General features: G+C 39.2%; 1 protein-coding gene across 1 annotated transcript in view; it reads right to left on the bottom strand.

The window, feature by feature from the left end:
- Positions 1 to 24112, bottom strand: part of LOC134432945 (bromodomain-containing protein 2-like) — a 51804-nt gene that overhangs the window by 11692 nt on the left and 16000 nt on the right. The window contains 9 exon segments of the mRNA XM_063181807.1: positions 895 to 1146; positions 4165 to 4293; positions 6826 to 7179; positions 7181 to 7210; positions 7612 to 7940; positions 10419 to 10502; positions 10505 to 10559; positions 17063 to 17200; positions 19245 to 19542. Coding sequence (XP_063037877.1) covers positions 895 to 1146; positions 4165 to 4293; positions 6826 to 7179; positions 7181 to 7210; positions 7612 to 7940; positions 10419 to 10502; positions 10505 to 10559; positions 17063 to 17200; positions 19245 to 19542 — 1669 coding nt within the window.

Raw genomic sequence — 24112 nt, 5'->3', positions numbered from 1 at the left:
CCCAATTTTTTCCTTTATTTCCCCCAATTTTTCCCCATTTTTCCTCCAATTTCCCCAAATTTTCCCCATTTTTTTCCTTCATTTCCCCAATTTCTTCCCCAACTCTCCCCATTTCTCCCCAAATTTTCCCCAATTTTTTCCTTTATTTCCCCCAATTTTTCCCCAATTTCCCCCAAATTTTCCTTTATTTCCCCCAATTTTTTCCCCAATTTTTCCTCCAACTTCCCCCAAATTTTCCCCAATTTTTCCTTTATTTCCCCCAATTTTTCCCCATTTTTCCTCTAATTTCCCCCAAATTTTCCCCATTTTTTCCTTCATTTCCCCAAATTTTCTCCTTTTTTTTTCCTCATTTCCCCCATTTTCCGCCAGTTTTTCCCCATTTTTTTCCTTTATTTTCCCCTATATTTCACCAATTTTTTCCTTTATTTCCCCCAATTTTCCCCAGATTTTCTCCTTTTTTTTTCCTCATTTCCTCTATTTTTACCCCATTTCCCCCAAAAATTTCCCCAAATTTTTCCTTTATTTCCCCCATTTTCCCCCAAATTTTCTCTTTTTTTTCCTCATTTCCCCCATTTTCCCCAATTTTCCCCCTATTTACCCCAAATTTTCCCCCCATTTTTCCCCCAATTTTCTCCCTAATTTCCCCCAAATTTTCCCCAATTTTTTCCTTTATTTCCCCCAATTTTTCCCCCAATTTTTCCCACAAATTTCCACCAATTTCCCCCAAATTTTCTCCATTTTTTCCCAATATTTCCCCCATTTTCCCAGGTTTTTCCCACAAATTTTCCCCGATTTTTTCCTTCATTTCCCCCAATTTTTCCCCCAATTTCCCCCAAATTTTCTCCATTTTTTTTCCCAATTTTCCCCAATTTTTCCCCCAATATTTTCCCCCACCTGCTCCTGCAGCTCCGCCAGCCTGTTTGCCCTCTCCTCCTCGGAGTCGGAGCTCTCGTCGCTCTCGGAGCTCGTTTCCGTCGAGCTCTCGTCGTCCTCGTCCTCCTCCTCCTCCTCCTCCTCCTCCTCGTCCTCCTCGCTGGACGATTCCTCGGACGAGGATTTGGCCGCCGGCAGCGGCGCCGACGCCGAGGCCGCGCCCGATTCCTGCGGCTCGTCCGGCATCTTGGCGTAGCTGAACTCAAACACGTCCTGCGGGAGGATTCCCAAAAAAAATCCCAAATTTCCATCCCAAAAATCCCAAATTTGCATCCCAAAAATCCCCAACATTCACAGAAAAAAATCCCAAATTTGCATTCCAAAAATCCCCAAAATTCCCTGAATAAAATCCCAATTCTGTCATCTTGGCGTAGCTGAACTCAAACACGTCCTGCGGGAGGATTCCCAAAAAATATCCCAAATTTCCATCCCAAAAATCCCCAAAATTATGAGAAAAAAATTCCAAATTCCCAGAAAAAATCCCAAATTTCCATCCCAAAAATCCCAATTCCGGCATCTTGGCGTAGCTGAACTCAAACACGTCCTGGGGGAGAATGCCCAGAAAAAATCCCAAATTTCCAGCCCAAAAATCCAGAAAAAATCCTAAATTCCATCCCAAAAATCCCCAATTCCGGCATCTCGGAGTAGCTGAACTCAAACACGTCCTGGGGGATGATTCCCATAAAAAAATCTCAGATTTCCATCCCAAAAATTCCAAATTTGCATCCCAAAAATCCCCCAAATTCCCAGAAAAACATCCCAGAAATTCCCAAAAAAACATCCCAAATTCCCATCCCAAAAATCCCCAAAATTACGAGAAAAAAAATCCCAATTCCGGCATCTTGGCGTAGCTGAACTCAAACACGTCCTGCGGGAGGATTCCCAAAAAAAATCCCAAATTTCCATCCCAAAAATCCCCAAAATTATGAGAAAAAAATTCCAAAATCCCAGAAAAAATCCCAAATTTCCATCCCAAAAATCCCAATTCCGGCATCTTGGCGTAGCTGAACTCAAACACGTCCTGGGGGAGAATTCCCAAAAAATATCCCAAATTTTGAGAAAAAAATCCCAATTCCGGCATCTTGGCGTAGCTGAACTCAAACACGTCCTGGGGGAGAATGCCCAGAAAAAATCCCAAATTTCCAGCCCAAAAATCCCAGAAAAAATCCTAAATTCCCATCCCAAAAATCACAAATTCCGGCATCTTGGCGTAGCTGAACTCAAACATGTCCTGTCAAAAAATATCCCAAATTTCCATCCCAAAAATTCCAAATTTGCATCCCAAAAATCCCCCAAATTCCCAGAAAAACATCCCAGAAATTCCCAAAAAAACATCCCAAATTCCCATCCCAAAAATCCCCAAAAATCCGAGAAAAAAAATCCCAATTCCGGCATCTTGGCGTAGCTGAACTCAAACACGTCCTGGGGGAGAATTCCCAGAAAAAATCCCAAGTTCCCATCCCCAAAAATCCCCAAAATTACGAGAAAAATATCCCAAATTTGCATCCCAAAATCCCAGAAAAAACCACCAAATTTCCAGAAAAAAATCCCAAATTCCCATCCCAAAAATCCCCAATTCCGGCATCTTGGCGTAGCTGACTCAAACACGTCCTGGGGGAGAATTCCCAAAAAATATCCCAAATTTTGAGAAAAAAATCCCAAATTCCCATCACAAAAATCCCCAAAAATACGAGAAAAAAATTCCAAATTCCCAGAAAAAATCCCAAATTTCCATCCCAAAAATCCCAATTCCGGCATCTTGGCGTAGCTGAACTCAAACACGTCCTGGGGGAGGATTCCCAAAAAAAAATCCCAAATTTCCATCCAAAAATCCCCAAAAATACGAGAAAAAAATTCCAAATTCCCAGAAAAAATCCCAAATTTCCATCCCAAAAATCCCAAATTCGGCATCTTGGCGTAGCTGAACTCAAACACGTCCTGGGGGAGAATTCCCAGAAAAAAATCCCAAATTTCCAGCCCCCCAAAAATCCCAGAAAAAATCCCAAATCTGCATCCCAAAAATCCCAGAAAAGAACCCCCAAATTTCCAGAAAAAAATCCCAAATTTCCATCCCAAAAATCCCAGAAAAAAATCCCAAATTTCCATCACAAAAATCTCAAAATTCCTGAAAAAAATCCCAAATTTCCATAATAAAACCCCAAATTCCCATCACAAAAATCCCCCAATATTCCCAGAATAAAATCCCAAATTCTTATCCTAAAAATCCCCAAAATTCCCATTCCAAATTCCAATCCCAAAAAACCCCAAAACAAAATCCCAAATTCCCATCCCTAATGTCCCCAAATTTTGGAGAATAAAATCCAAATTTTCCATCCCAAAATTGCCTAAATAAAATCCCAAATTCCCAGGATAGAATCCTAGATTCTTATCACAAATGTCCCTGAAATTCTCAGAAAAAAATCCCAAATATCCAGAAAAAATCCCAAATATCCCCAAAAATTCCTGGAATAAAAACCCAAATTCCCATCCCAAAAATCCCCCAAAATTCCCAGAATAAAATCCAGGAATAATCTCAAATTTCCATCTCAAAAGTCCCCAGATTTCGAGAATAAAAACCCAAATTCCCATCCCAAAAAACCCCAAAATTCCCAGAAAAAAAAAAAAAAAAAAAACTGGGAAAAATCCCCCGATTTCCAACCCCTAAATTCCCAAAATAAAAACCCAAATTTCAAAAATAAAATCCCAAATTTCCCATCCAACAATTCCCAGAATAAAAACCCAAATTTCAAAAAAAAATCCCAAAATTCCCAATGCAAAAAATTCCCAAAACACCCAAATTTCAAAAAACCCAAAATTCCCATCCCAACAATTCCCAGAATAAAATCTCAACATTTAGAGAATAAATCCCCAAATTCCAGAATAAAATCCAAGAATAAAATCCCAAATTTCCACCCCAAAATCCCCAAAATTTCCAGGATAAAATCCCAACATTTAGAGAATAAAACCCCAAAATTCCCATCCCAAAAATCCTCAAAATTCCAGAAAAAAAAAATCCAAAATTCCCATTCAAAATTCCCATCCAAAAAAATCCAAAATTCCCAGAAAAAAAATCCAAAAAACCCCAAATTCCGCTCAAAAATCCCCAAGATTCCACCTAAAAAAGCCCAAATTTCACCCAAAATTCCCCCAAAAAACCCCAAATTTTTTTCAATTTTATTTTTTTTTTTTTTAAGGAATTTTGGATTTTTTCCCCCCCCCCCCCCCACCCACCTGGAGCTTCCTGGCCATGGCCACCACGTCGTGGTCGGGCGGGTTGTACTTGTAGCAGTTGGAGAACATCAACCGCACGTCGGCGGCGAACTCCTGCGCGTCGCGGTAATCCCGGTTCTCCATCTTCCGCTGAAACGGGGAAAACGTTGGCTTGGAGGCGTCTCCCAATGGTCAATGGGGTCATGGAAGGGTCAATGGGGTCATGGAAGGGTCAATGAGGTCGTGGGAGGGTCATGGGAGGGTCAATGGGGTCATGATGGGTCAATGGAGTCTTGGAATGGTCATGGAATGGTCAATGGAGCCTTGGAATGGTCATGGGAGGATCAATGGGGTCTTGGAATGGTCAATGGGGTCATGGAAGGGTCAATGGGGTCGTGGAAAAGTCAATGAGGTCATGGAAGGGTCAATGGGGTCATGAAATGGTCAATGGGGTCATGGAAGGGTCAATGGGATCATGGGAGGGTCAACGGGGTCATGGAAGGGTCATGGAAGGGTCAATGGGGTCTTGGAATGGTCAACTTGGTCATGGAGGGTCAACACAATCATGGAACGGTCCGTGAACAGTCAATGGATGGTCAATGAGGTCATGGAAGGGTCAATGGGGTCATGGAAGGGTCAATGGGGTCATTAAATGGTCATGAAAGGGTCAATGAAGTCATGAAATGATCAACAAATCAAGGGATGGTCAACGTGGCCATGGAAGAGTCAACGAATCTCTTGAAAACCCAACTTTTTGACGAAATTTAATCTCCAAAAAAAACGCAAAAAATCACAAAAAAAAACCCCAAAAAAATCACCAAAAAATCCCAAAAAATCGCCCAAAAACTCGAAGAACTCCAAAATTCTGGAGCCTCACCTTGATGGTGCTGAGGTCCACGGGGTGCCTGATGGTCTCGTGGTAATGGGGTCATGGAAGGGTCAATGGGGTCATGGAAGGGTCAATGGGTCATGGAAGGGTCAATGGGGTCATAGAAAAGTCAATGGGTCATCAATGGTCAATGGGGCCTTGGAAGGGTCAACACAATCGTGGAACGGTCATGGAAGAGTCAATGAGGTCAACGTGGTCAACGGGGTCATGGAAAGGGTCATGGAAGAGTCAATTGGGTCTTGGAATGGTCACTTGGTCAATGGGAGGGTCAACACAATCATGGAACAGTCATGAAGAGTCAATGAGGTCAACGGGGTCATGGGAGAGTCAATGGAGTCTTGGAATGGTCATGGGAGGGTCAACAGGGTCATGGAAGAGTCATGGAAGGGTCAATGGGGTCATGGGAGGGTCAACACAATCATGGAACGGTCATGAACAGTCAATGAGGTCAACGGGGTCATGGAAGGGTCAATGGGGTCTTGGAATGGTCAATGAGGTCATGGAAGAGTAACGGAGTCTCAGAACGGTCAATGGGGTCATGGAAGGGTCATGGAAGGGTCAATGGGGTCATGGAGGAGTCAATGAAGTCATGAAACGGTCAACGAATCAAGGGATGGTCAACACGGCCATGGAAGAGTCAACGAATCTCTTGAAAACCCAACTTTTTGACGAAACTCAATCACCAAAAAATCACAAAAAACCCCTAAAAAACTCCAAAAAATCACCAAAAAATCCCCCAAAAAATCGCCAAAAAATCCCCAAAAATTCCCAAAATATTTCCAAACCTCACCTTGATGGTGCTGAGCTCCATGGGGTGCTTGGTGATCTCGTGGTAATGGGGCATGGAAGGGTCAATGGGGTCAACAAAGAGTCAATGAAGTCAATGGATGGTCAATGGGGTCATGGATGAGTCAATGATGTCACGGAAGGGTCAACGGGGTCATGGAAGGGTCAGCTGATCATGGAAGGGTCATGAAGGGTCAATGAGATCATGGAAGGCTCAATCAAGTCAAGAAATCGTCAATGGGATCATGGAAGAGTCAACAAATCTCTTGAAATCCAAATTTTGACGCAAAATTTTGACGAAACTCCAAAAAACCTCAAAAAATTCCTAAAAAATCCCAAAAAAAACCCAAAAATCCCCCAAAAAAATCCCAAAAACCCCCCAAAACCCCCAGCCCCTCACCTTGATGGTGCTGAGGTCCATGGGATGCTTAATAATCTCATGGTAATCGTGCAGCCCCAGCGCCGACGCGTCGACGGGTTTGTAGAAGGGCCACGCGTAGGCGGCGTGTTTCTTGGGAAAAACCCCAAAAAACCCCAAAAAATCCCCAAAAACCCCAAAAAAAAATCCCAAAAAATCCCCGAAATCGCCAAGAAAATTCTGGAAGGTCACCTTGATGGTGCTGAGATCCATGGGGTGCTTGGTGGTCTCATGGGGGCATGGAAGGGTCAATGGGGTCATGGGAGGGTCAACGTGGTCAAGGAATGGCCAATGGGTCACGGAATGGTCATGGAACGATCAATGGGATCAAGGAATGGTCAATGGGGTCATGGAAGGGCCAATGGATCATGGAATGGTCATGAAGGGTCAATGAAGTCTTGGGTTGGTCAATAAAGTCAAGAAACGGTCAACAAGGTCATGGAAGAGTCAACGAAAGAGTCAACGAATCTCTTGAAACAACGAAATTTTGACGCAAAATTTTGACGAAACTCCAAAAAAACCTCAAAAAAATTCCTAAAAAACGCCCAAAAAACGCCAAAAAATCCCAAATAAACCCCCAGCCCCTCACCTTGATGGTGCTGAGGTCCATGGGATGTTTAATAATCTCATGGTAATCGTGCAGCCCCAGCGCCGACGCGTCGACGGGTTTGTAGAAGGGCCACGCGTAGGCGGCGTGTTTCTTGGAGAGCAGCTCCTTGAGGATGCCGTTGCAATACTTGAGCTGCTCCGAGAGTTTGCCCTTCTTGGACGTTTGGTGCTGCTGCGAGTCGGGCAGGTCCTTGCGGGGCGGTTTGATGGGCCGGCCGCTCTCGCGCCGCGCCGGGATTTTGGCGGCTTTGGCGCCGTCGGCCGACGGGGACGATTCGCCGACGCCGCCGCCGCCGGTGCTGGTGGCGATGATGGCCGTGGTGGTCGGCGTGGTGGGTGTCGGCTTTCCGCTTCACGCCCTTTTTCTTTGGGGGGGGAATTAAAAGATTTTTGGGGTTTTTGGGGTGTTGGAGACTGTTGTGGTGGGTCAAAGGGGGGGTTTTAGGGTAAAAAAATTTCATTTTAGGAGTCAAAATCCCAATGCCACCACCTCGAGACTGCCATTCCTATCTGGAATTCCAAACTCCAAATCCCAAACCCCAAAATTCCCAAAAATCCCCCAAACTCCCGCTCCCAACTCCAAAATTCCCCAATTTCCACCATCCCAAACCCCCCAAAAACCCCAAATCCCACCACCCCAAACCCCCCAAAAAAAACCCCCCCAAAAAAACCCCAACCCCCCCCAAAAAAACCCAAAACCCCCAAAAAACCCTAAACATCCCAAAAAAAACCCAAAACTCCCCCAAAATCCCCCAAGCCCGCTCACCTTGGCCAGGGGCTGTGTGGGCGCGGGAGCCGCCAGGACGCCGGGGTTCCCGGGGTTATTGATACTATTGATATTACTGATATTATTAGGATTATTATTAGGATTATTAGGGTTGTTATTGGGGTTGTTATTGGGGTTGTTGGGGTTGTTGATGCCGGGGTGCTGCAGCGGCTTCAGCAGCGGCGCCGCGATCACCGACGGGTGCGCGATGGTGACGATGGCGGCGGCCGTGGGGAGATCGGCGCCGGGGAACGCCGAGGGCGGCTGGGAGCACAGCGACGACACGGCCGGCACCTGCTGGGCTGCGCTCGTCAGACCCGCCAGCAGAGCTGGGAAACAGGAAAACAGAAAAAAATTATTTTAGATTAATAAAAATATTACACTGGGTCCTAGAAATTGAAATTACAGGAAAAAATCCCGGAAAAAACGGGGTTAGGATGCTTAAAATGGCGCCGAAATCCTGGGAAGATGGGTTAAAAAACCTGGAAAAAATGGGGTTGGGTCTTTAAAATGGCACCGAAATCCTGGAAAAAAGGGATTTAGGAACACAAAAATAAGGAAAAATGGGTTGAGAAACACAAAAAAACCTGGTAAAAACGGGGTTGGGATCATTAAAATGGCACCGAAATCCTGGGAAGATGGGTTAAAAAACCTAGGAAAAATGGGGTTAGGATGCTTAAAATGGCACCGAAATCCTGGAAAAATGGATTTAGGAACACAAAAAACATGGAAAAAAGGGATTTGGGCACACGGAAATCGCCAAGGGCGGCTGGGAGCACAGCGACGACACGGCCGGCACCTGCTGGGCTGCGCTCGTCAGCCCCGCCAGCAGAGCTGGGAAACAGAAAAAGAGAAAAAAATTATTTTAGATTAATAAAAATATTACACTGGGTCCTAGAAAATAAAATTACAGGAAAAAATCGCGGAAAAAAATGGGGTTAGGATCCTTAAAATGGCGCCGAAATCCTGGAAGATGGGTTAAAAAACCTGGGAAAAATGGGGTTGGGGTCTTTAAAATGGCACCGAAATCCTGGAAAAAAGGGATTTAGGAACACAAAAATTAAGGAAAAATGGGTTGAGAAACACAAAAAAACCTGGTAAAAACGGGGTTGGGATCATTAAAATGGCACCGAAATCCTGGAAAAATGGGTTAAAAAACCTGGAAAAAATGGGGTTGGGATCCTTAAAATGGCGCCGAAACCCTGGAAAAATGGGTTTAAAAAACCTGGAAAAAACGGGGTTAGGATCCTTAAAATGGCACCGAAATCCTGGAAAACAGGGATTTAGGAACACAAAAATTAAAGAAAAATGGTTGAGAAACACAAAAAAAACCTAGAAAAACGGGGTTGGGATCCTTAAAATGGCACCGAAATCCTGGGAAAATGGGTTTAAAAAACCTGGAAAAAACGGGGTTAGGATCCTTAAAATGGCACCAAAAACCTGGGGAAAAGGGATTTAGGAACACCACAAAAATTCTGGGAAAAGGGATTTAGGAACACAAAAATCCTGGAAAAAACGGGGTTAGGGATCCTTAAAATGGCACCAAAATCCTGAAAAAATGGGTTAAGAAACCTGGAAAAAATGGAGTTATAATACTTAAAATGGCACCAAAATCCTGGGAAAAACGGGGTTAAGATCCTTAAAATGGCGCCGAAATCCTGAGAAAATGGGTTAAAAAACCTGGAAAAAATGGGGTTGGGATCCTTAAAATGGCACCAAAATCCTGGAAAACAGGGATTTAGGAACACAAAAATTAAAGAAAAATGGTTGAGAAACACAAAAAAAACCTGGAAAAAACGGGGTTGGGATCATTAAAATGGCACCGAAATCCTGGGAAGATGGGTTAAAAAACCTGGAAAAAAATGGGTTAAGATCCTTAAAATGGCACCAAAACCCTGGGAAGATGGGTTAAAAAACCTGGAAAAAAATGGGGTTAAGATCTTAAAATGGCACCAAAATCCTGGAAAAAAACGGGTTAGGATCCTTAAAATGGCGTCGAAACCCTGGGAAGATGGGTTAAAAAACCTGGAAAAAATGGGGTTATAATCCTTAAAATGGCACCAAAATCCTGGAAAAGAGAGGATTTAGGGACATAAAAAACCTGGGATAAATTGGGGTTTGGAGATATAAAAAATGTGGAAAAAATTGGTTTGGGAACCACAAAAAAACCTGGGAAAAATGGGGTTAAGATCCTTAAAATGGCACCAAAATCCTGGGCAAAGGGATTTAGGAACACAAAAATCCTGGGAAAAAAGGAGTTAGGAAACATAAAAATTCTGGAAAAGGGATTTAGGAACACAAAAATCCTGGGGAAAATGGGGTTTGGAGAGAAAAGATGTGGAAAAAATGGGGCTGGGAAACACAAACAAACTGGAGAAGGATATGAAAATCCTGGGCAAAGGGATTTAGGCACATAAAAAATTTCAGTTTTTCACCCCAAATTCCCACCTGCAGCCCTGGCTGCCCCTTTCTTGTGGCTGCTCTTGGCTCCTTTAGCCCAAATTTGGCTAACCAAATTTTTAACCCCAAAATTCAAATTTTTTACCCCAAAAATTCACAAATTTTCCCTCAAATTTCATTTCTTTATAAAAACCCAAATTTTCACCTCCAAATCCAAATTTCTTACCCCAAACCCTCCCATTGTTTGTCCCCAAAGCTCACGTTTTCCCCTTCAAAATTCACATTTTTAGCATGGAAATTCACTTTTTTTGCCCTAAATTTGAGTTTCTTTTGCCGAATTTTGGCCTTTTTTAATACAAATTTGAGACTTTTTCCCAAATTTTCTATTTTTCACCCCAAATTCCCACCTGCAGCCCTGGCTGCCCCTTTCTTGTGGCTGTTCTTGGCCAGGGGCAGCAGCAGCTCCGTCTCCTCCGGGGGCATCTGAGCCACTTCTGCAGGAAAAGCTTCTCCAGCGTCTGCGCCATCAGCACGATGTCATCCGTGGGCTAAAAATAATAAAAAATATTAAAAATTACTAAAAAAAAATAAAATTTAAAGTTTTAAAACTTCCCGGATTTTTTGGGAATTTTTTGGGAATTTTTTGGGATTTTTTTCCCTTTTTTCTGATTTTTTTTTTTGCTTTTTTTTGAATTTTTTTGACATTTTTTGGGGATTTTTTTTTGCGGTTTTCCTGATTTTTTAATGATTTTTTTGGATTTTTTAAAGATTTTATTTTTTATTATTGCTTTGGATTTTTTAAAATGTTTTTTAATGGGTTTTAATGTGAATTTTTAGGGGTTTTTGGGGATTTTTGGCTTCTCCAGCGTCTGCGCCATCAGCACGATGTCATCCGTGGGCTAAAAATAATAAAAATATTAAAAATTACTAAAAAAAATAAAAATTTAAAGTTTTAAAACCTTCCCGGATTTTTGGGGATTTTTTGGGATTTTTTTCCTGATATTTTGCGACTTTTTCCTGCATTTTTTGAATTTTTTCTGCATTTTTTTTATTTTTTTTCTGCATGTTTTGAATTTTTTCTGCATTTTTTTTAGATTTTTTTTTGTGGTTTTCCTAAAGTTTTTTTTATGATTTTTTGGGGATTTTTTGAGAATTGAATTTTATTTTTATTATTTGGATTTTTTAATGGTTTTTAATGGTTTTTAATGTGAATTTTGGGGTTTTGGCTTCTCCAGCGTCTGCGCCATCAGCACGATGTCGTCCGTGGGCTAAAAACTAATAAAAAATATTTTTAAAATACTAAAAATTACTCAAAAATTAAAAATATAAAATTTGGGACCTTCTCTGTTTTTTTTGTGATTTTTTTCCGATTTTTTTCCACCATTTTTTTTCTGATTTTTTGTGATTTTTTTGAATTTTTTTTTCTACATTTTTTGGGATTTTTTTGGTGGTTTTCCAGAGTTTTTTTTATTATTTTTTGGGATTTTTTGAGTACTGAATTTTATTTTTCTTGTTTGTATTCTTTTTATGTTTTTTTTAATGGTTTTAATCGTTTGCAATGGTTTTTAATGTGAATTTTGGGGATTTTTGGCTTCTCCAGCGTCTGCGCCATCAGCACGATGTCATCCGTGGGCTAAAAATAATAAAAAATATTAAAAATTACTAAAAAAAATGAAAATTTAAAGTTTTAAAACCTTCCCGGATTTTGGGGATTTTTTTGGGATTTTTTTCCTGATATTTTGCGACTTTTTCCTGCATTTTTTTGAATTTTTCCTGCATTTTTTTTGAAATTTTTCTGTATTTTTTTGAATTTTTTCTGTATTTTTTTGAATTTTTTTCTGCATGTTTTTGAATTTTTTTCTACATTTTTTGGGATTTTTTTGTGGTTTTCCTGAACTTTTTTTATGGTTTTTTTTTGGGGGGATTTTTTGAGGATTGAATTTTATTTTTATTATTTGGATTTTTTTATGTTATTTAATGGTTTGCAATGGTTTTCAATGTGAATTTTTGGGGATTTTGGGGGATTTTTGGGGATTTTGGCTTCTCCAGCGTCTGCGCCATCAGCACGATGTCATCCGTGGGCTAAAAATAATAAAAAATATTAAAAATTGATTAAAAAATAAAAATTAAAGTTTGGGAACCTTCCTGATTTTTGGGGATTTTTTTCCCTTTTTTTCCCCCATTTTTTTCTGATTTTTTTGAATTTTTTGACATTTTTTTGGATTTTTTTTGTGGTTTTCCTGAAGTTTTTTTTATGAGTTTTTTTGGATTTTTGGAGAATTAAATTTTATTTTTATTATTTGGATTTTTAATGTTTTTTAATGGTTTGCAATGGTTTTCAATGTGAATTTTTGGGGATTTTTGGGGATTTTTGGCTTCTCCAGCATCTGCGCCATCAAAACGATGTCATCCGTGGGCTAAAAATAATAAAAAAATATTAAAAATTACTAAAAAAATAAAATTTTTAAGTTTTGGAACCTTCCCCGGATTTTTTGGGGATTTTTTTCCCTTTTTTCCCCATTTTTTCCTGATTTTTTGTGACTTTTTTCTGCATTTTTCTGAATTTTTTTCGACATTTTGGGGGAATTTTTTTTGCAGTTTTCCTGATGTTTTTATTGATTTTTTGGGATTTTTTAAAAGATTTTATTTTGTATTATTGCTTTGGAATTTTAATTTGGGGGGGATTTTTCCTGATATTTTTGTGGGTTTAATTTTCTATATTTTCTATAATTTTTTACCTTGTTGTAGATGTAGCAGTTGGTGCCCACGGTGTTGAAGTCCCCCAGTAACAATTGGGAATTTTTGGGGCATTTTTGGTCATTTTTGGGATTATTTTTGGGTGGATTTTGGGCTATTTTTGTGTCTTTTTTGGGCTATTTTTGTACCATTTTTAAGTGTATTTTTGTGCAATTTTAAATTGCATTTTAAAGTGTATTTTGGGTGGATTTTGGGCTATTTTTGGGTTTATTTTGGGCTATTTTTGTACCATTTTAAGTGTATTTTTGTGCAATTTTTGAGCGTTTTTTAGGCATTTCTCTGCCGTTTTCGACGGGATTTTTTTATGATATTTTAATGCAATTTTTTTCTGTTATTCTTTTTAGAATTTTTTTGTTATTTTTATATTTTTTTTTACCTTGTTGTAGATGTAGCAGTTGGTGAACATGGTGTTGAAGTCCTGCATGCACTCGGCTGCCCCCCAGTAATAATTGGAATTTTGGGGCATTTTTGGCCATTTTTGGGTTTATTTTTGGGTGGATTTTGGGCTATTTTTGGGTCTATTTTGGGCTATTTTTGTACCATTTTTAAGTGTATTTTTGTGCAATTTTAAATTGCCATTTTAAAGTATATTTTGGGTGGATTTTGGGCTATTTTTGGGTTTATTTTGGGGTATTTTTGTACCATTTTAAAGTGTATTTTTGTGCAATTTTGAGCGTTTTTTAGGCATTTCTCTGCCGTTTTCCACGGATTTTTTATGATATTTTAATGCAATTTTTTTCTGTTATTTTTTTAGATTTTTTTTTGTTATTTTTATGATTTTTTTACCTTGTTGTAGATGTAGCAGTTGGTGCCCATGGTGTTGAAGCCCTGCATGCACTCGGCTGCCCCCCAGTAATAATTGGGAAATTTTTGGGGCATTTTTGGCCATTTTTGGTTTATTTTTGGGTGGATTTTGGGCTATTTTTGTGTCTTTTTTGGGCTATTTTTGTACCATTTTTAAGTGTATTTTTGTGCAATTTTAAATTGCATTTTAAAGTGTATTTTGGGTGGATTTTGGGCTATTTTTGGGTTTATTTTGGGCTATTTTGTACCATTTTTAAGTGTATTTTTGTACATTTTTAAGTGTATTTTTGTGCAATTTTTGGGCGTTTTTTAGGCATTTCTCTGCCGTTTTCCACGGGATTTTTTATGATATTTTAATGCAATTTTTTTCTGTTATTTTTTTAGATTTTTTTTTGTTATTTTTATATTTTTTTTTTACCTTGTTGTAAATGTAGCAGTTGTGCCCATGGTGATGAAGTCCTGCATGCACTCGGCTGCCCCCCAGTAATAATTGGGAATTTTTGGGGCATTTTTGGCCATTTTTGGGATTATTTTTGGGTGGATTTTGGGCTATTTTTGTGTCTTTTTTGGGCTATTTTTGTACCATTTTTAAGTGTATTTTTGTGCAATTTTAAATTGCATTTTAAAGTGTATTTTGGGTGGATTTTGGGCTATTTTTGGGTTTATTTTGGGCTATTTTTGTACCATTTTTAAGTGTATTTTTGTGCAATTTTTGGGCGTTTTTTAGGCATTTCTCTGCCGTTTCCACGGGATTTTTTATGATATTTTAATGCAATTTTTTTCTGTTATTTTTTTAGATTTTTTTTGTTATTTTTATATTTTTTTTTACCCTTGTTGTAGATGTAGCAGTTGGTGAACATGGTGTTGAAGTCCTGCATGCACTCGGCTGCCCCCCCAGTAACAATTGGGAATTTTTGGGGCATTTTTGGCCATTTTTGGGTTTATTTTTGGGTGGATTTTGGGCTATTTTTGTGTCTTTTTTGGGCTATTTTTGTACCATTTTTAAGTGTATTTTTGTGCAATTTTAAATTGCATTTTAAAGTGTATTTTGGGTGGATTTTGGGCTATTTTTGTGTCTTTTTTGAGGTATGTTTGTACCATTTTTAAGTGTATTTTTGTACCATTTTAAAGTGTATTTTTGTGCAATTTTTGGGCGTTTTTTAGGCATTTCTCTGCCGTTTTGAACGGGATTTTTTATGATATTTTAATGCAATTTTTTTCTATTATTTTTTTAGCTATTTTTCTACATTTTCTATAATTTTTTACCTTGTTGTAGATGTAGCAGTTGGTGCCCACGGGGTTGAAGCCCTGCAGTAACAATTGGGCATTTTTGGGGCATTTTTGGGGCATTTTTGGCCAATTTTGTGCCATTTTTGTGCCATTTTTGGGTGGATTTTTGGGGATTTTTGGGTGGATTTTTAATTGGATTTCTGGGTCTATTTTGGGATGCTTTGGAGCAATTTTGGGAGGAATTTTCAGGTCTATTTTTGCGGATTTTTGTGCAATTTTGGTTCTATTTTGGGATGCTTTTGGGCAATTTTTAGGTGTATTTTGGGGTGCCCTTCTCTGAGATTTTTGGGCTATTTTGGGTGGATTTTGGGCTGGTTTTGGGCTGCAGTTCGAGGCTTTTTTTGCTCTGTTTTTGGCCTATTTCTGGTTGATTTCTGGAGGTTTTTTGGTCATTTTTCTGAATTTTTGGAGGGATCTTTTTCTGATATTTACTGAATTTTTGTGCCTATTTTTGGCTGATTTGGTGCAATTTTATGCTCTGTTTGTGGCCATATTCAAATGTCTTTTTTTGTGTGATTTTTGTCCAATATCTTGAGTATTTTTCTGCCATTTTTGGAGGTTTTTTGCTCATTTTTTCTTGATTTTTCATGGGATTTTTTCGTGATATTTTTGTGATTTTCAAAATGTGAATTTTAGGTGTTTTTGTGAAATTTTTGGTGCATTTTTTACCTTGTTGTAGATGTAGCAGTTGGTGAACATGGTGTTGAAGTCCTGCATGCACTCGGCTGCCCCCCAGTAACAATTGGGCATTTTTGGGGCATTTTTGGCCATTTTTGGGTTTATTTTTGGGTGGATTTTGGGCTATTTTTGTGTCTTTTTTGGGCTATTTTTGTACCATTTTTAAGGGTATTTTTGTGCAATTTTAAATTGCATTTTAAAGTGTATTTTGGGTGGATTTTGGGCTATTTTTGGGTTTATTTTGGGGTATTTTTGTACCATTTTTAAGTGTATTTTTGTACCATTTTAAAGTGTATTTTTGTGCAATTTTTGGGCGTTTTTTAGGCATTTCTCTGCCATTTTCAACTGGATTTTTTATGATATTTTAATGCAATTTTTTTCTGTTATTTTTTTAGATTTTTTTTGTTATTTTTATATTTTTTTTTACCTTGTTGTAGATGTAGCAGTTGGTGAACATGGTGTTGAAGCCCTGCATGCACTCGGCTGCCCCCCAGTAATAATTGGGAATTTTTGGGGCATTTTTGGCCATTTTTGGGTTTATTTTTGGGTGGATTTTGGGCTATTTTTGTGTCTTTTTTGGGCTATTTTTGTACCATTTTTAAGCGTATTTTTGTGCAATTTTAAATTGCATTTTAAAGTGTATTTTGGGTGGATTTTGGGCTATTTTTGGGTTTATTTTGGGCTATTTTTGTACCATTTTTAAGTGTAGTTTTGTGCCATTTTTGGGCGTTTTTTGGGCATTTCTCTGCCGTTTTCAACTGGATTTTTTATGATATTTTAATGCAATTTTTTTCTGTTATTTTTTTAGATATTTTTCTGTATTTTTATATTTTTTTTTACCTTGTTGTAAATGTAGCAGTTGGTGCCCACGGTGTTGAAGCCCTGCAGTAACAATTGGGCATTTTTGGGGCATTTTTGGGGCATTTTTGGCCAATTTTGTGCCATTTTTGGGTGAATTTTTGGGGATTTTTGGGTGGATTTTTAATTGGATTTCTGGGTCTATTTTGGGATGCTTTGGAGCAATTTTGGGAGGAATTTTCAGGTCTATTTTTGGGGATTTTTGTGCAATTTTGGTTCTATTTTGGGATGCTTTTGGGCAATTTTTAGGTGTATTTTGGGGTGCCCTTCTCTGAGATTTTTGGGCTATTTTGGGTGGATTTTGGGCTGGTTTTGGGCTGCAGTTTGAGGCTTTTTTTGCTCTGTTTTTGGCCTATTTCTGGTTGATTTCTGGAGGTTTTTTGGTCATTTTTCTGAATTTTTGGAGGGATCTTTTTCTGATATTTACTGAATTTTTGTGCCTATTTTTGGCTGATTTGGTGCAATTTTATGCTCTGTTTGTGGCCATATTGAAATGTCTTTTTTTGTGTGATTTTTGTCCAATATCTTGAGTATTTTTCTGCCATTTTTGGAGGTTTTTTGCTCATTTTTTCTTGATTTTTCATGGGATTTTTTCGTGATATTTTTGTGATTTCCAAAATGTGAATTTTAGGTGTTTTTGTGAAATTTTTGGTGCATTTTTTACCTTGTTGTAGATGTAGCAGTTGGTGAACATGGTGTTGAAGTCCTGCATGCACTCGGCTGCCCCCCAGTAATAATTGTTCTCCAGCCTCCTCTTGATGGTGCCCATGTCCATCGGCTGCTTGATGATCTTGTGGTAATCCTGCCAAAAAAATTGGGGCAAAAATCAACAAATTTGGCTCCAGGAGGCACAAAAAGCACCAAAAGGGGAGAGGAAAACACAAACTTGGCAGGGGGAAGGGAAAAAATGAGAATTTTGGGCAATTTTTCAATTTTTCCTGCAAGTATTTTGAATTTTGTTGGCATTTTTTTGGAATTTTGGAGGATTTTGCTGGAATTTTGCCTGAATTTTGGGATATTTTTCCTCAAATTCTGTTGGAATTTCCCTGGATTTTTTAAAATTTTGTTACAATGTTAGGAACGCATCCTAGAAATTTTTTTTTATTATTTTTTATTGAATTTTCTGCAATTTTGTTGAAATTTTCATCGATTTTTTTTGAATTTTAATTGAATTTTGGGGAGCTTTGCTGAAAACTTCCCAGTAAATTAGGTTTAGAATCATCTCTAAATGAATTTTAGGATCAGTTTTAATTTAATCTCAGACCTAAACAAGGACAGAATTTTCAGACAAGCACCTGGGACTGAGAGGGAGAAAATTTAGGAAAGGAAAATGATTTTAGGATCAACTTTAAATTAGGCTCAGGATCACCTTTAAATGAATTTTAGGATTAATTTTAATTTAATTTCAGGCCTAAATTAAAACAGAATTTTTTGTCAAGCACCTAAAACCGAGGGAGACAAAATTTGACACCGGGACCTCTCTGAAGAATGGGATGAAGGACAAAATCCACACAAATAAAACCCAAAAAAAACCCAAAAAACCCCCAAAAAAAACCCCAAAAACCCCAAAAAACCCCATAAAAAATTTAAATTTTCAATTAAAGTGACCTAACTTTTAGGACCACGTTTCCATCAGGTTTAGGAGCAGCCTGAAACTGATCTTGGGACCTTGAAATTCATTAAATCATTTATTCATTAAATCATTTTTAGGATCAGCTTTAAAGCACTTTTAGGATCAGGTTTAAATTAATTTTAGGATCAGGTTTAAATTAATTTTAGGATCAGGTTTAAATCATTTTTAGGATCAGGTTTAAATTAATTTTAGGATCAGGTTTAAATCACTTTTAGGATCAGCTTTAAATTAATTTAGGATCAGGTTTAAATCATTTTTAGGATCAGTTTTAAATTAATTTTAGGATCACATTTAAATTAATTTTAGGATCAGCTTTAAATCACTTTTAGGATGAGCTTTAAATTAATTTTAGGATCAGGTTTAAATCATTTTTAGGATCAGTTTTAAATTAATTTTAGGATCACATTTAAATTAATTTTAGGATCAGCTTTAAATCACTTTTAGGATCATCTTTAAATTAATTTTAGGATCAGTTTTAAATTAATTTTAGGATCATCTTTAAATCACTTTTAGGATCACATTTAAATTAATTTTAGGACCACCTTTAAATCACTTTTAGGATCACCTTGAAATCCATTTTAGGATCAACCTTAAATCACTTTTAGGATCAGTTTTAACTTAATCTCAAACCTAAACTAAAATATAATTTTTAGTCAAGCATCTAAAACTGAGGGAGACAAAACTTGACACCGGGACCTCTCTGAAGAATGGGATTGAGGACAAAATCCACACAAATAAAACCCCATAAAAACCCCAAAAAAACCCAAAAAAATTGAAATTTTTTTACCGGCAATCCGAGTTTCACGGCATCCACGGGCTGCCGGAAGGGCCCAGCTTTAATTCACTTTTAGGATCAGCTTTAAATCACTTTTAGGATCCCATTTAAATTAATTTTAGGATCAGCTTTAGGTCACTTTCAGATCACCTTGAGATTAATTTTAGGATCAGCTTTAAACCACTTTTAGGATCACCTTGAAATCCATTTTAGGATCAACCTGAAATCACTTTTAGGATCAGTTTTAACTTAATCTCAGGCCTAAATTAAAACAGAATTTTTTGTCAAGCAGCTAAAACCGAGGGAGACAAAACTTGACACCGGGACCTCTCTGAAGAACGGGATTGAGGACAAAACCCACACAAATAAAACCCCAAAAAACCCCAAAAACCCCCAAAAAAGCCATAAAAAACCCATAAAAAATTGAAATTTTTTTACCGGCAAGCCGAGTTTCACGGCATCCACGGGCTGCCGGAAGGGCCAGGCGAACTGATGCTTCCAGAGCGCCTTCATCACCACCTTGTGCAGGTACTGGAGCTGGTTGGTGACCCTGCCCGGCTTCTTGGGGTTCGACACCTCGGGGGGAGGAGGATTCGCCGCCGGCGCCGCCAGCGACGGCACCGACGCCATCGTGGGGCTCTCGAAGCCCTCGTACAGCAGCGAGGGCTTGCGGATGCGCTTGCCCGGCGCTGCCGAGTCCAGAGCCATGAGGGCGGCATTGCCTTCGCCTAAAATTCTAAAAAAAAAAAAAATAGGAAAGAATGGGTTAAAATAAGAAAAGTAAGAAATTCCTGAAAAAAACCCCAAAAATCCAGGAAAAATCGCAGTTAAAATCGGTTTTAAGGGGTTAAAATGAACTTATAATGGCAATTCAATGGTTAAAACCAGTCCCAAATGATAAAACCAGTCCTAAGTGTTAAAACTGCTCCTAAATCCACAATTCTGCTCCTAAAACCGATCCTAAAACCGATCCTAAATCCACTCCTAAATCCACAATTCCGCTCCTAAAACCGATCCTAAAACCAATCCTAAATCCACAATTCCACTCCTAAATCCGCTCCTAAATCTGCTCCTAAAACGGCTCCTAAATCCCCAATTCTGCTCCGAAATCCACTCTTTAATCCACTCCAAGAACGGCTCCTAAATCTGTAATTCCACTCCTAAAACTGATCCTAAATCCTCTCCTAAATGCGCAATTCCGCTCCTAAAACCGATCCTACAACCAATCCTAAAACCGCTCCTAAATTCACAATTCTGCTGCTAAAACCAATCCTAAAACCGATCCTAAAACCGATCCTAAATCTACAATTCCAGTCCTAAATCCGCTCCTAAATCTGCTCCTAAAACTGCTCCTAAATCCCCAATTCTGCTCCCAAATCCGCTCTTTAATCCACTCCAAGAACGGCTCCGAAATCCACAATTCCGCTGCTAAAACCAATCCCAATTCTGCTCCTAAAATTGCTCCTAAATCCCCAATTCTGCTCCTAAATCCGACCCTAAATCTGCTCCTGAATCCCCTCCCCGCTCCTCAATCCGCAGCCCTCGTAGAGCAGCGAGGGTTTGCGGATGCGCTCGCCCCGCGCTGCCGAGTCCAGAGCCATGAGGGCGGCATTGCCTTCGCCTAAAATTCTGGAAAAGATGGGAAATAAAGGGTTAAAATTGGAATTATGGCGATTTTTAGATAAAAATCCTGGAAAAAAAGGCAAAATTATGGCAAAAATCGCACTTAAAATCGGTTTTAAGGGGTTAAAATGGACTGAAATTGGCAATTTCGGGATTAAAACCAGCGCTAAATATGAAATTTTCCGGTTAAAACTGGTGGTAATGGACAGAAGCAGTCTTAAGTGTTAAAACCGCTCCTAAATCTACAATTCCATGGTTAAAACCAGTCCTATGTGTTAGAACCGCTCCTAAATCCCCAATTCTGCTCCTAAAACCGCTCTTAATTCCACTCCTAAATCCACAATTCTGCTGCTAAAACCAATCCTAAATCTGCTCCTAAAACGGCTCCTAAATCTGCAATTCTGCTCCTAAAACCAATCCTGAATTTACTCCTAAATCCCCAATTCCACTCCTAAAACTGATCCTAAAACCGACCCTAAAACCGCTCCTAAATCCCCAATTCCGCTGCTAAAACCGATCCTGATTCTGCTCCTAAAACTGCTCCTAAATCCCCAATTCTGCTCCTAAACCAGCTCCTAAATTCACAATTCCACTGCTAAAACCAATCCTAAAGCCGATCCTAAACCTGTTCCTAAATCACCAATTCCACTCCTAAAACCGATCCTAAAACCGACCCTAAATCCCCAATTCTGCTCCTAAAACCGCTCCTAAATCTGCTCCTGAATCCCCTCCCCGCTCCTCAATCCGCAGCCCTCGTAGAGCAGCGAGGGTTTGCGGATGCGCTCGCCCGGCGCTGCCAAGTCCAGAGCCATGAGGGCGGCATTGCCTTCGCCTAAAATCCTGGAAAAGTTGGTGAGGAAGGGGTTAAAAATGGAAAAGAAAGCAAATTCCAAGCAAAAATCGCACTTAAAATCGGTTTTAAGGGGTTAAAATGGACTGAAATTGGCAATTTCATGATAAAAATTAGTCCTAAATATGAAATTTTCCAGCTAAAATTGGACATAAAGGATAGAACCAGTTTTAAGTGTTAAAAGTGCTCCTAAATCCACAATTCAGCTCCTAAAACCGCTCTTAATTCCGCTCCTAAATCCACAATTCCACTCCTAAAACCAATTCTAAAACCGATCCTAAATCTGCTCCTAAATCCGTAATTCCGCTGCTAAAACCGATCCTAAATCTGCCGAGTCCAGAGCCATGAGGGCGGCATTGCCTTCGCCTAAAATTCTAAAAAAAAAAAATTAGGAAAAAATGGGTTAAAATAAGAAAAGTAAGAAATTCCTGAAAAAAAACCCAAAAATCCAGGAAAAGTCGCTGTTAAAATCGGTTTTAAGTGGTTAAAATGAACTTAGAATGGCAAGTTCATGGTTAAAATCAGTCCTAAATGATAAAACCAGTCCTAAGTGTTAAAACTGCTCCTAAATCCACAATTCCGCTGCTAAAACTGATCCTAAAACTGCTCCTAAATCCACTCCTAAATCCCCAATTCTGCTGCTAAAACCGATCCTAAAACTGCTCCTAAATCCACTCCTAAATCCACAATTCCGCTGCTAAAACTGATCCTAAATCCACTCCTAAATCCACAATTCTGCTCCTAAAACCGCTCCTAAATTCACAATTCCACTGCTAAAACCAATCCTAAAGCCGATCCTAAACCTGTTCCTAAATCCACAATTCCACTCCTAAAACCAATCCTAAAACCGATCCTAAATCTGCTCCTAAATCCCCAAGTCCATTCCTAAAACCGATCCTAATTCTGCTCCCAAATCCTCAATTCCAGTCCTAAATCCGCTCTTTAATCCACTCCGAGAACGGCTCCTAAATCTGCAATTCCACTCCTAAAACTGATCCTAAAACCAATCCTAAATCTGCTCCTAAATCCCCAATTCCGCTCCTAAAACCGATCCTAATTCTGCTCCTAAATCCGCAATTCGAGTCCTGAAACCGCTCCTAAATCTGCTCCTGAAACGGCTCCTAAATCCCCAATTCTGCTCCCAAATCCGCTCTTTAATTCACTCCAAGAACGGCTCCGAAATCCACAATTCCGCTGCTAAAACCAATCCCAATTCTGCTCCCAAAATTGCTCCCAAATCCCCAATTCTGCTCCTAAATCCGACCCTAAATCCGCTCCTGAATCCCCTCCCCGCTCCTCAATCCGCAGCCCTCGTAGAGCAGCGAGGGTTTGCGGATGCGCTCGCCCGGCGCTGCCGAGTCCAGAGCCATGAGGGCGGCATTGCCTTCGCCTAAAATCCTGGAAAAGTTGGTGAGGAAGGGGTTAAAAATGGAAAAGAAAGCAAATTCCAAGCAAAAATCGCACTTAAAATCGGTTTTAAGGGGTTAAAATGGACTGAAATTGGCAATTTCGGGATTAAAACCGGTCCTAAATATGAAATTTTCCAGCTAAAATTGGTCGTAAACGACAGAACCAGTTTTAAGTGTTAAAAGTGCTCCTAAATCCACAATTCAGCTCCTAAAACCGCTCTTAATTCTGCTCCTAAATCCACAATTCCACTCCTAAAACCAATTCTAAAACCGATCCTAAATCTGCTCCTAAATCCGTAATTCCGCTGCTAAAACCGATCCTAAATCTGCCGAGTCCAGAGCCATGAGGGCGGCATTGCCTTCGCCTAAAATTCTAAAAAAAAAAAATTAGGAAAAAATGGGTTAAAATAAGAAAAGAAATTCCTGAAAAAAACCCCAAAAATCCAGGAAAAGTCGCAGTTAAAATTGCTTTTAAGGGGTTAAAATGAACTTAGAATGGCAAGTTCATGGTTAAAATCAGTCCTAAATGATAAAACCAGTCCTAAGTGTTAAAACGGCTCCTAAATCCCCAATTCTGCTCCTAAATCGGCTCCTAAATTCACAATTCCACTGCTGAAACCAATCCTAAAGCCGATCCTAAATCTGCAATTCCGCTCCTAAAATCGCTCCTAAATCCGCAATTTCAGGCCTAAAACCGCTCCTAAATCTGCTCCTAAATCTGCTCCTAAATCTCCAATTCCACTCCGAAAACCAATCCTAAATCCACTCCCAAATCCACAATTCTGCTCCTAAATCTGCTCCTAAATCGGCTCCTAAATCCCCAATTCCGCTGCTAAAACCAATCCTAATTCTGCTCCTAAAACGGCTCCTAAATCCCCAATTCTGCTCCTAAAACTGATCCTAAAACTGATCCTAAATCCAATCCTAAATCCGCAATTTCAGGTCTAAAACTGATCCTAAATCTGCTCCTAAATCCGTAATTCTGCTCCTAAACCCCCTCCTAAAACCGACCCTAAGTCTGTTCCTAAACCCCCAAGTCCGTTCCTAAACCTGCTCCTAAAACGGCTCCTAAATCCACAATTCTGCTCCTAAAACCGATCCTAAATCCACTCCTAAATCCACAATTCCGCTGCTAAAACCAATCCTAAAACCGCTCCTAAATCCACAATTCCACTCCTAAATCCGCTCCTAAATCTGCTCCTAAAACGGCTCCTAAATCCCCAATTCTGCTCCTAAAACCGATCCTAAATCTGCTCCTAAATCCGTAATTCTGCTCCTAAACCCCCTCCTAAAACCGATCCTAAATCTGCTCCTAAATCCGCTCCCAAATCCACAATTCCGCTCCTAAAACCGACCCTAAAGCCGATCCTAAATCTGCAATTCCAAGCCTAAAACCGCTCCTAAATCTGCTCCTAAAACTGCAC

Source organism: Melospiza melodia (assembly GCF_035770615.1).
Source record: "Melospiza melodia melodia isolate bMelMel2 chromosome 7 unlocalized genomic scaffold, bMelMel2.pri SUPER_7_unloc_3, whole genome shotgun sequence".
NCBI lineage: Eukaryota > Metazoa > Chordata > Aves > Passeriformes > Passerellidae > Melospiza > Melospiza melodia.
Note: the sequence above shows the minus strand (reverse complement) of the source record. Positions and strands in the feature narration are given on the sequence as shown.